The sequence below is a fragment of the Cherax quadricarinatus genome, chromosome 26, assembly GCF_038502225.1.
Source record: "Cherax quadricarinatus isolate ZL_2023a chromosome 26, ASM3850222v1, whole genome shotgun sequence".
Classification (NCBI taxonomy): Eukaryota; Metazoa; Arthropoda; class Malacostraca; order Decapoda; family Parastacidae; genus Cherax; species Cherax quadricarinatus.
Window position 1 is genome coordinate 5,782,444 of NC_091317.1, and position 13,016 is coordinate 5,795,459.

At 40.1% G+C, this 13,016-nt stretch overlaps 1 protein-coding gene across 4 annotated transcripts in view; it reads right to left on the reverse strand.

Moving 5' to 3' along the window:
* The window catches only part of Egfr (epidermal growth factor receptor), a 222,786-nt gene that overhangs the window by 5,366 nt on the left and 204,404 nt on the right, over positions 1-13,016 (reverse strand). For 3 of the 4 annotated variants that reach the window (XM_070088765.1, XM_070088762.1, XM_053780445.2), the window contains 2 exons: positions 11,849-12,505; positions 9,624-9,818 (listed from right to left, as the gene is read on the reverse strand). In XM_070088765.1, coding sequence (XP_069944866.1) covers positions 9,624-9,818; positions 11,849-12,505 — 852 coding nt within the window. The remainder of the gene's footprint in view (positions 1-9,623; positions 9,819-11,848; positions 12,506-13,016) is intronic. The other variant, XM_070088764.1, reaches the window with a different exon arrangement.

Below are 13,016 nucleotides of genomic sequence, written 5' to 3' on the forward strand. Positions count from 1 at the left end.
CCTTTGTATTGCATCTGCCCTGTCATCTAGCAGACCTGGTCCAGACTTGATCTAAATTCAGTGAAAGCTGTTTCTCTTTCATTGGATGGCTCTGGTACAGATCAGAGGAGATACTTATAAATGGGCATAGGCTTACAAGCTCAGTGTACCCTAATTGTATCCAGCAAACCTATTTACTAAAACATAGTGGCACTTATTATCTATTGTTTAGAAACAAATTGGAAAAGTATAATGTTGAAAACTGATTAGTGTAAAATTATTATTCATGTAGGGAACACTAAACCCATAGGGGTGTTACAACACATGGGAAAATGGGAGGCATTCAGGTTTGATTTAAGGAAGGGGAGAAAAAGTGCAATTCCTTGAATCAAGAGCCTCTCACCAGCATCAAGGCACCATCCTTGAGTGGAGCCAAATTAAGGATGTCCCAAAAGGGTTACCAGGAGGATTACATTGCAAAGTTTCATTATCAAACTTCATATTGTGAATATACTGTAGCTAATTTCTTGGTTTAAAGTCTTGAGGAAAAACTCAATTTCTTTCCTCAGTAAATTAATTATAATGAAATTAATTTCCGAACTCAAATTACAATTTTCTGATGTCAAATCCTCTCAAGAAAAGTACCATGATCCTGAAGAGGAGCTCCTGATCCAAGAAACTGGATATTTTCTCACCCTGGATCAAACCTGAATTCCTCCCATTCCCCAGACACTATATGACCCCTACAGGTTTAGTGTTTCCCCCTGGTAAAACTAAATCAAGAGGCTGCATAATTAATCAGTGCTATGCTTGAAGCCAACAGTAAAAGCCTGGTTGATCAGGCCCTGATCCACCATGAGGCCTGGTCACAGACTGGGCCACAGGGGGCACTGACCCCAAAAGCCTCTCCAGGTATACACCAGATATACTGGACCTTCCAGGAAAATTTATATTAAAATAAAATTATTGTTTTTTTTTTTTCAACAAGTCAGCCGTCTCCCACCAAGGCAGGGTGACCCAAAAAGAAAGAAAATCCCCAAAAAGAAAATACTTTCATCATCATTCAACACTTTCACCTCACTCACACATAATCACTGTTTTTGCAGAGGTGCCCAGAATACAATAGTTTAGAAATATATACATATAAAAATGCACAATATATCCCTCCAAACTGCCAATATCCCAAACCCCTCCTTTAGAGTGCAGGCACTGTACTTCCCATTTCCAGGACTCAAGTCCGGTTAATAAAATAACCGATTTCCCTGAATCCCTTCACTAAATATTACCCTGCTCACACTCCAACAGCTCGTCAGGTTCCAAATACCATTCGTCTCCATTCACTCCTATCTAACACGCTCACGCACACTTGCTGGAAGTCCAAACCCCTCGCCCACAACACCTTTACCCTCTCCCTCCAACCTTTTCGAGGACGACCCCTACCCTGCCTTCCTTCCCCTTCAAATTTATACACTCTCCATGTCATTCTACTTTGATCCATTCTCTCTAAATGACCAAACCACCTCAACAAACCCTCTTCAGCCCTCTGACTAATACTTTTATTAACTCCACACCTTCTTCTAATTTCCACACTCCGAATTTTCTGCATAATATTTACACCACACATTGCCCTTAGACAGGACATCTCCACTGCCTCCAACCGCCTCCTCACTGTAGCATTTACAACCCAAGCTTCACACCCATATAAGAGTGTTGGTACTACTATACTTTCATACATTTCCTTCTTTGCCTCCATAGATAACATTTTTTGCCTCCCCATATACCTCAATGCACCACTCACCTTTTTCCTTCATCAATTCTATGATTAACTTCATCCTTCATAAATCCATCCACTGATACGTCAACTCCCAAATATCTGAAAACATTCACTTCTTCCATACTCCTCCTCCCCAATTTGTTATCCAATTTTTCTTTATCTAAATCACTTGATACTCTCATCACCTTACTCTTTTCTATGTTCACTTTCAACTTTCTACCTTTACACACACTCCCAAATTCATCCACTAACCTTTGCAATTTTTCTTTAGAATCTCCCATAAGCACAGTATCATCAGCAAAAAGTAACTGTGTCACTTCCCATTTTGTATTTAATTCCCCATAATTTAATCCCACCCCTCTCCCAAACACCCTAGCATTTACTTCTTTTACAACCCCATCTAAAAATATATTAAACAACCATGGTGACATTACACATCCCTGTCTAAGACCTACTTTTACCGGGAAGTAGTCTCCCTCTCTTCTACACACTCTAACCTGAGCCTCACGATCCTCATAAAAACTCTTTACAGCATTTAGTAACTTACCACCTATTCCATATACTTGCAACATCTGCCACATTGCTTCCCTGTCCATTCTATCATATGCCTTTTCTAAATCCATAAATGCAATAAAAACTTCCCTACCTTTATCTAAATACTGTTCACATATATGCTTCAATGTAAACACTTGATCTACACATCCCCTACCCACTCTAAAACCTCCTTGCTCATCTGCAATCCTACATTCTGTCTTACCTCTAATTCTTTCAATAATAACCCTACCGTACACTTTTCCTGGTATACTCAGAAAACTTATTCCTCTGTAATTTTTACAATCTCTTTTGTCCCCCTTCCCTTTATATAAAGGGACAATACACACTCTCCGCCAATCCTAGGTGCCTTCCCCTCTTTCAGACATTTATTAAACAAAAATACCAACCACTCCAACACTATGTCCCCCCATGCTTTTAACATTTCTGTCATAATCCCATCAGTTCCATCTGCTTTACCCCCTTTCATTCTACGTAATGCCTCAGGCACCTCCCCCACACTCACATCCTGCTCTTCTTCACTCCTAAAAGATGGTATACCTCCCTGGTCAGTGCATGAAATTACCGCCCCCCTTTCTTCATCGACATTTAAAAGTTCCTCAAAATATTCTCGCCATCTACCCAAAACCTCCATCTCCCCATCTACTAACTCCCCTACTCTGTTTTTAACTGACATCCATTTGTTCCCTAGGCTTTCTTAACTTGTTTAACTCACTCCAAAATTTGTTCTTATTTTCATTAAAATTTCTTGATAGTACCTCTCCCACTCTATCATCCACTCTCCTTTTGCATTCTCTCACCACTCTCTTCACCTTTCTTTTACTCTCTATATACTCTGCTCTTCTTATAACACTTCTGCTTTGTAAATACCTCTCATAAGCTACCTTTTTCTCTTTTATCATACCCTTTACTTCATCATTCCACCAATCACTCCTTTTTCCTCCTGCACCCACCCTCCTATAACCATAAACTTCTGCCCCACATTCTAATATTGCATTTTTAAAACTATTCCAACCCTCTTCAACCCCCCCACTACTCATACCTGCACCAGCCCACCTTTCTGCCAATAGTTGCTTATATTTCACTCGAACTTCCTCCTCCCTTAGTTTATACACTTTCACCTCCCTCTTACTTGTTGTTGCCATTTTCCTCTTATCCCATGTACCTCTTACTCTAACTGTAGCTACAACTAGATAATGATCCGATATATCAGTTGCCCCTCTATAAACGTGTACATCCTGGAGCCTACCCATCAACCTTTTATCCACCAATACATAATCTAACAAACTACTTTCATTACATGCTTCATCATACCTTGTATATTTATTTATCCTCTTTTTCATAAAATATGTATTACTTATTACCAAACCTCTTTCTACACATAGCTCAATTAAAGGCTCCCCATTTTCATTTACCCCTGGCACCCCAAATTTACCTACTACTCCCTCCACAACATTTTTATCCACTTTAGCATTAAAATCCCCAACCACAAGTACTCTCACACTTGGTTCAAAACTCCCCACGCATTCACTCAACATTTCCCAAAATCACTCTCTCTCTCCTCTATACTTCTCTCTTCCCCAGGTGCATATACGCTTACTATAACCCACTTCTCACATCCAACCTTTATTTTACTCCACATAATCCTTAAATTAATACATTTATAGTGCCTCTTTTCCTGCCATAGCTTATCCTTCAACATTATTGCTACTCCTTCTTTAGCTCTAACTCTATTAGAAACCCCTGACCTAATCCCATTTATTCCTCTTCCATGAAAATCACCCACCCCCTTCAGCTTTGTTTCACTTAAAGCCAGGATATCCAGCTTCTTCTCATTCATAACATCCACAATCATCTCTTTCTTATCATTCACTCAACATCCACACACATTCAGACTTCCCGCTTTGACAATTTTCTTCTTCTTATTCTTTTTAGTAATTATTACAGGAAAAGGGATTACTAGCCCATTGTTCCCAGCATTTTAGTTGACTTTTACAACACGCATGGCTTACGGAGGAAAGATTCTTATTCCACTTCCCCATGGATATAAAAGGAAAAGTAATTACCTGGAGTTTACCTGGAGAGAGTTCCGGGGGTCAACGCCCCCGTGGCCTGGTCTGTGACCAGGCCTCCTGGTGGATCAGAGCCTGATCAACCAGGCTGTTACTGCTAGCTGCACGCAAACCAACGTACGAGCCACAGCCCGGCTGGTCAGGAACCAACTTTAGGTGCTTGTCCAGTGCCAGCTTGAAGACTGCCAGGGGTCTGTTGGTAATCCCCCTTATGTATGCTGGGAGGCAGTTGAACAGTCTCGGGGCCCCTGACACTTATTGTATGGTCTCTTAACGTGCTAGTGACATCCCTGCTTTTCATTGGGGGGATGTTGCATCATCTGCCAAGTCTTTTGCTTTCGTAGTGAGTGATTTTCGTGTGCAAGTTCGGTACTAGTCCCTCTAGGATTTTCCAGGTGTATATAATCATGTATCTCTCCCGCCTGCATTCCAGGGAATACAGGTTTAGGAACCTCAAGCGCTCCCAGTAATTGAGGTGTTTTATCTCCGTTATGCATGCCGTGAAGGTTCTCTGTACATTTTCTAGGTCAGCAATTTCACCTGCCTTGAAAGGTGCTGTTAGTGTGCAGCAATATTCCAGCCTAGATAGAACAAGTGACCTGAAGAGTGTCATCATGGGCTTGGCATCCCTAGTTTTGAAGGTTCTCATTATCCATCCTGTCATTTTTCTAGCAGATGCGATTGATACAATGTTATGGTCCTTGAAGGTGAGATCCTCCGACATGATCACTCCCAGGTCTTTGACGTTGGTGTTTCGCTCTATTTTGTGGCCAGAATTTGTTTTGTACTCTGATGAAGATTTAATTTCCTCGTGTTTACCATATCTGAGTAATTGAAATTTCTCATCGTTGAACTTCATATTGTTTTCTGCAGCCCACTGAAAGATTTGGTTGATGTCCGCCTGGAGCCTTGCAGTGTCTGCAATGGAAGACACTGTCATGAAGATTCGAGTGTCATCTACAAAGGAAGACACGGTGCTGTGGCTGACATCCTTGTCTATGTCGGATATGAGGATGAGGAACAAGATGGGAGCGAGTACTGTGCCTTGTGGAACAGAGCTTTTCACCGTAGCTGCCTCGGACTTTACTCTGTTGACGACTACTCTCTGTGTTCTGTTAGTGAGGAAATTATAGATCCATCAACCAACTTTTCCTGTTATTCCTTTAGCACGCATTTTGTGCGCTATTACGCCATGGTGACACTTGTCGAAGGCTTTTGCAAAGTCTGTATATATTACATCTGCATTCTTTTTGTCTTCTAGTGCATCTAGGACCTTGTCGTAGTGATCCAATAGTTGAGACAGACAGGAGCGACCTGTTCTAAACCCATGTTGCCCTGGGTTGTGTAACTGATGGGTTTCTAGATGGGTGGTGATCTTGCTTCTTAGGACCCTTTCAAAGATTTTTATGATATGGGATGTTAGTGCTATCGGCCTGTAGTTCTTTGCTGTTGCTTTACTGCCCCCTTTGTGGAGTGGGGCTATGTCTGTTGTTTTTAGTAACTGTGGGACGACCCCCGTGTCCATGCTCCCTCTCCATAGGATGGAAAAGGCTCGTGATAGGGGCTTCTTGCAGTTCTTGATGAACACGGAGTTCCATGAGTCTGGCCCTGGGGCAGAGTGCATGGGCATGTCATTTATCGCCTGTTCGAAGTCATTTGGCATCAGGATAACATCGGATAGGCTTGTGTTAACCAAATTCTGTGGCTCTTTCATAAAAAATTCATTTTGATCTTCGACTCTCAGTCTGGTTAGCGGCTTGCTAAAAACTGAGTCATATTGGGACTTGAGTAGCTCACTCATTTCCTTGCTGTCATCTGTGTAGGACCCATCTTGTTTAAGTAGGGGCCCAATACTGGACGTTGTTCTCGACTTTTATTTGGCATAGGAGAAGAAATACTTTGGGTTTCTTTCGATTTCATTTATGGCTTTTAGTTCTTCCCGCGATTCCTGACTCCTATAAGATTCCTTTAGCTTAAGTTCGATGCTTGCTATTTCTCTGACCAGTGTCTCCCTACGCATTTCAGATATATTGACCTCTTTTAGCCGCTCTGTTATTCTTTTCCGTCGCCTGTAAAGGGAGCACCTGTCTCTTTCTATTTTACATCTACTCCTCCTTTTTCTTAGAGGAATAAGCCTTGTGCATACATCGAGTGCCACCAAGTTAATCTGTTCTAGGCATAAGTTGGGGCCTGTGTTGCTTAGTATATCTTCCCAGCTTATATAGGTTAGGACTTGGTTTACTTGGTCCCACTTTATGTTTTTGTTATTGAAGTTGAATTTGGTGAATGCTCCCTCGTGACTAATCTCGTTATGTCGGTCTGGGGCTCCACGCATACATGTCTGAACCTCAATTATGTTGTGATCTGAGTACATTGTTTTTGATATGGTGACATTTCTTATCAGATCATCATTGTTAGTGAAGATGAGGTCTAGTGTATTCTCCAGTCTAGTAGGCTCTATTATTTGCTGGTTTAAATTGAATTTTGTGCAGAGATTTAAAAGCTCGTGTGAGTGTGAGTTTTCATCAGAGCTGTCTCCTGGTGTTATTACTGCAACAATATTATTTGCTATATTCCTCCATTTTAGGTGCCTTAAGTTGAAATCCCAAAGGAGCAAGATGTTGGGTGCAGGAGCTGGAAGATTTTCCAGACAGTGGTCAATTTTTAACAGCTGCTCCTGGAATTGCTGGGATGTTGCATCCGGAGGCTTGTAGACCTTTACTGTTAAAACTTCCACTACATCATTTGAGGCATTAAGCAGTTCTGTGCAAACAAGTGACTCTGCTATGTACAGGCCAAACCCCCCCTTTTGCCTGTTCACTCTGTCACATCTGTATAGGTTGTAACCTGGGATCCATATTTCGTTGTCCAGGTGATCCTTTATGTGGGTCTCAGTGAAAGCCGCGAACATTGCCTTTGCCTCTGCAAGCAGTCCACGGATGAAAGGTATTTTGTTGTTTGTTGCTGGCTTTAGACCCTGTATATTTGCAAAGAAGAATGTCATCGGACTGGTGGTATTGTTGGTACTGGGGGGGGATTTTTTTTCCGGCATTAGTATATGTATCAGTTGGTTTGGAGTGGAGGCCATCGACTGTGATTCCACTCCAGGAATGACTGGATTTGGTGCACGATTTCTGCCATTTCCTGCCAGTTTTTTTTCCTTCCTGGCACTAAAAAACCTCTCCCTCTTGAGTGGCTGTGGCTACCCAGGTTTTCCCATGGCTTGGATGTTTTGTATCTTTTTGTCCCCTTTAGATGGTGTGCCTGGCAATTTAAGTTATAGCACAGTCTTTCCTGTACTGAAGAGGTACACATTTCAGGGTGAAAAAGCTTACAGGAAGGGAGTTTGCATTTTCCTGTTGTCATATGGGCACGGCATTTTCTAGGGTGGTCATAGTTGCACGTCCCATCTGTTTTTCCAGATTTCCCATGCCTGCAGATACCAAGTGCATAGTATGTGCACAGGCTTGGTTTCCATTTGCCTTGGGTTTCTGTGACTGTATTCCCTGTTGGTGCATGTTTCCCTGTCTTATTCCTATCCTCCCTAGCACCAACAATGGAGCTTCCAAAAGTTGTTTTTGGTAATATATCCTCAGTATTGCTAGTGGAGTCCTCTTGTTTGCTATATCCTGTGGTATTTCTAGTTTGCAATATTGGTTTTATCTTATCTTTGACTACACTTGTTTCCCCACTACGGCTCCTGTCCCCTATGAGGTCATTTATATGTATTCCTTCCTGCGTAAAATTCCCGACTACCTGGACAAAATCTCCAGCTTCACCATTACTGTCTCCCAGGACAGCACCTCCAGCTTCACCATTACTGTCTCCCAGGACAGCACCTCCAGCTTCACCATTGCTGTCTCCCAGAACAAGAACTAAGATAAAATCAAAGAAAACTCAGACGAGTGTGTATAAATAAACGTGTACATGTATGTTCAGTGCGACTTAAGTGTAAGTAGAAGTAGCAAGATGTACCTGTAATCTTGCATATTTATGAGACAGACAAAAGACACCAGCAATCCTACCATCATGTAAAACAATTACAGGCTTTCGTTTTACACTCACTTGGCAGAACGGTAGTACCTCCCTGGGTGGTTGCTGCCTACCAACCTACTACTCATAAAATAAAATGATATTCTGGAATAATACAACTCTTTAAGAAGCTGTCATGTTAACTGAGGGCATTACTACTACAGTTATGCAGAGGAAAGAGTGCTGAACCCATAGTGAGTGATACAACACCTGGAGGACGGAGAGGCATTATAGTTCTATCCAATGGGAGACAAGGTTCATTTCCTTGGATCAAGAGCCATCCAATATCTGGGAACCTCTCTTTCAAATTCAAATTCAATTCAAATTCAAAGTTTATTCTCTATAAAGATTACGTTGTATAGTCCTTGTGGCTTAGCGCTTCTTTTTTATTATAATAATAATAATCTATAAAGATTACAATGTTGAATTTACAGAATTTGGTTGTTGTGTGGTTTACATGTAGTTAAATAATGATTACAGAGTGTACCACTAGAACGCCTAGCATGGCTAGGCATTTCGAGCAGACTTAATTTGTAATATTTTAAAATAAAGAATTAAACTATGGGGTAAGTTGGTATTATGGCTAAGTGACTAAATACTAGTTTGTGAGTTTAGCAATGTGAATGCTTTTGTTTTGGCACAGTACATAGTTTCAGTATTGGAGTATCATAGGATTCATTATTTTAAGATTGAGATTAATATTTCTGTTTATGGTCAAATGGGTGAGTGAGTGGCATTATTTACTAAAAATTTGATAATTTCCACAGTTAAATTATTGAAAATTTGCCTGTTATTTCCTTGATGCTGGTGAGGGGCTCTTGTTCCAAGGAATTGGACTGTATTTCAGCTCCCGTCAACCTGATTGCTTTCCATGGTTCAAAACTGACAAGCAGTGAAAGATGCTGGTGAGGGGCTCTTGTTCCAAGGAATTGGACTGTATTTCAGCTCCCTTCAACCTGATTGCTTTCCATGGTTCAAAACTGACAAGCAGTGAAAGATGCAATTTGCAGAAAGGGAGTATATCAAGATGTTTCACCTGTGGATAGACTTCATTGAAGAAGCCTATTCACAGGTAATATGTTGAGATAAAGTTCCTCCCCGCAGCTATCTTTTATTCACCTGATTATGTTATCTAGTTTAAGGACTATTATTTATTATTAGTGTTCACAAGACAAGGATTGCAAAGCAGAATGCTTACTTTTGAATAAACTTACCAGGAGCATCTGCCATTAGGTCCATATAGTGTTGGTGTGAAGGCCCCACTTTGGCTAGGCCTGATGGCTGTGGCGATGGCATTAAGTAATCATCCTCATCAACTGGGAGGTCTAGTCTGAGGTCACCAACCCAACCATAACTGGGAGCTGATGCAGGTGTCCCATGCCCATTAAAGCAATCATCATCACCAACATCTGTAACATGGGTACAATTATTAAAGAGTTTTCTATTTCTGATGGCATGTAATGCCAACAAGTTGATAAGATATGTGCAATGTTTGGATATCTTTATTGCCACAATGCTTTACCTTCACAAGACTTCCTCAGTTGCATACAGGGAGATAAAACACTGGAAACAGAAGTGGCAAGTGTTAGGTGATCATTCCCTTAGCTTTGGATGTGGCAAGTCCCTCAGCAATAGTCCCTTCTGTTAGTCCCATCAGCAATAAGGATACCCAAGAGTTGCACATGTCTTATTCATCAAGAGTTTCTAGCCACACCTTAATTAAATATTGAGAAATAAAAGTAGTAAAGTTTTAAATATACAGTGGTACCTCGAATTTCGAACAGCTCCCAACTCTAACAATTATGTAAGTGTATTTTTGTAAGTGCTTTTACAAGTGTATTTTTGGGGGTCTGAAATGGACTAATCTAATTTACATTATTCCTTATGGAAACAAATTCGTTTGGTATCAGCACTCAAACATCCTTCTGGAACTAATTAAGTTCGTAACTCGAGGTACCACTGTACCTGGTACACCTGTGTAAACAGATGCCAGAGAAATGAGCCAAGTTGATTGCAGATTTGTGGTTTGTTACAATCTCGTTCAACAGAATTTCTTAATATTGGTGGAGTCCTGAAGAAAGGAACTGGAGTTACTCTCCCTTTCCTGGAGTCAAACCTGGTTACTTTCCATTCTATGCACTGAAGGGCTATCACAAAAGTAAAAGTATATGTTTACATGTAAGCAAACCAGATAACATTAGATTGTGCTTCTAAATTAATTACAAAACTCATTCACTAATAGTGATTAGTAGGAAGGGATGTGCCAATGTGTGTGGAATTGGTGCAATAGATGCATGATACAATACAGAAACATCATAAGTTTCTAAGTTAGCTTTGGAATAATTGATGCATTTTCTATTAAGAACATTCATTATCAAAATAGTTTCAACTGAAAACCTGCACTACTATATAAAATATAGATAACAACAAGATAGAGTACTAAGGAAATAGCAAGCCATATAAACTTCAGCTGAATGTAGCCCAATAATTCTCAAAGTGTTGACATACACAAAACATTATTTATATAAAAAATATGCCAGCTTAACCAATGATCAAGTCTCTAACTCTTAATACTGTATATCTTCCATACCCTCCATCCAACCTCCCTCTACTGCTCTCACCTCCTTCCTTCCACCTCAGATTTTCACATCCTCTTTACTAACTTATCTTTCTTCCCTTTTTTCACATGACTAAACCATCTTCAAAATCCCTGTTACTTCTTGAATTATACTTTTCACAGCATCACTTTTGAAAAATATAATTCAAAGAGCAATAGTGACATTGTCAAGATGGTTTGGGCATGTAGAAAGCATGGAGAAAAATAGGCTTATCAAAAGGGTGTATAAATTGGGGGTAGATGGAAGGGGGTGTCCCAGGAAATGCTGGATAGAGGATGTGAAAGAGCTTGAAAAGGGCATAAACACCAGCAAGAATATGTGAGCAAACTAGTCCAAAGCAACTAAAGCAAATAGTCATGAAATTTGATTTCTAATATTGTGTATATAGTATATATACATAAATCAAATCTACCAAGTCCACTGCTCTCTAAAATAATTTAAAAATACATAGTAGATACATAATATATTAACTTTAAATCACTACGAGTGTTGTAGATTGCCATCAAGCAGTCACCATTAAGCAAGACACTATAAAACTTGTTCATGTTAAACTGGGACATGGTTTTAATTGCTTCATTCAGTTGAAATTTGACTTACAACTAAGTACTGTACTAAAAAGTCAATAATGCTAAAGACAGATGGTGCAATAAATAAAAGCATGCTTTTAAATGTTAATACAGGAAATGTTTTTTCAAGGCTTCATTCAACTTAATTTTAATGTACAACTACAGTACTACATACAAGGTCAATGCTGCTAAATCAAGCTAAGTGGTGCAACAAATAACAAAAGCATGTGGCGCCAAGGTGCACTAGAGACACACCTTTACCTAGCATCTTGAGTGGGTCAGAGCAGTAGCGTGATGTAAGAGAGTCACCGCGCGGCCTCTGTCCGGGAGACCCTACAGCTCCAGCCTCCAGGTGTGCATATTTCCTCTCCCTCTGCAGATTATGGCGGTTTTGGGGAGACTCTGCTCTTCCAGATATATATTCTGCACCAGCACCTAGACTATATCCTCCTGCAGTTTTTTTGACTGGGGTGGTAGGATCAGAGGTTGAAGTTGAAGACGTGGTAGTGGTGCCTGTGACAGCAACACTTCCGCTGCCATACTTAGGTTGTAAATACTCTTCTGCTGCCATCACAATGCCTTCACCTTCAATGGCTGATGACAATGAGCGGATCAGTTCTCTTTCATCTTGAGGTGTATAAGATGGTAACCGCATCAGCTTATCTCCTGGTATTACTAAGAATCTCCCAGGATCACGTGCCATTTTTGCAAATTCCTCTGCCAGCTCACGAAAGCTTGGGCGGCTCTCAGCGTCCAACATCCAACAACGAATCATAAGCATATAAACATCAATGGTGCAAATAGGTGGCTGGGGCAGCCGTTCTCCTTTTTCTAGTAAGTCTGGTACTTCTCGTGCAGGGATATCTTCATAAGGACGTCCACCATAGGCTAAAATCTCCCAGACTGTCACACCTATACAGGGAAAAATAAAATGGTTAACAAATTAACATAAATGATCACAGATTTAACTTTCAAGTCATGTCCCGATCAGTGATTATTCATTATTTTTATTATTATTACAGTCAAAAGTAAGTGCTAAACCCACAAGGGTCATGAATATTCATTACAATAGAATTTTACAGCATGCTTGCATATATTATTACTGTATAATGTATCCCACTGTATTTATTTTACCTAAGTAACTTGCTGTATCTTCATCTCTATTCAGTCACTCCACAAAACTGAAGATCATTGAGTCAATTTAATATTATAAGTAATAATTTTGAAAGTGTGCTATTTGTTCATTAGCTAAATTTCTTATTATACATATTATTGTAGTTAAGTGCATAAGAAATCCTACTTAACAGTCTATGTCTAAATCTTAAGTAACATATAAGCATTAGGATTAGTTTGCCCAAAAAAGTATTGCATATTACAGGCTTTCTTTTGTGCCTACCAGTGTTTTATTGCATGTAAACTACAT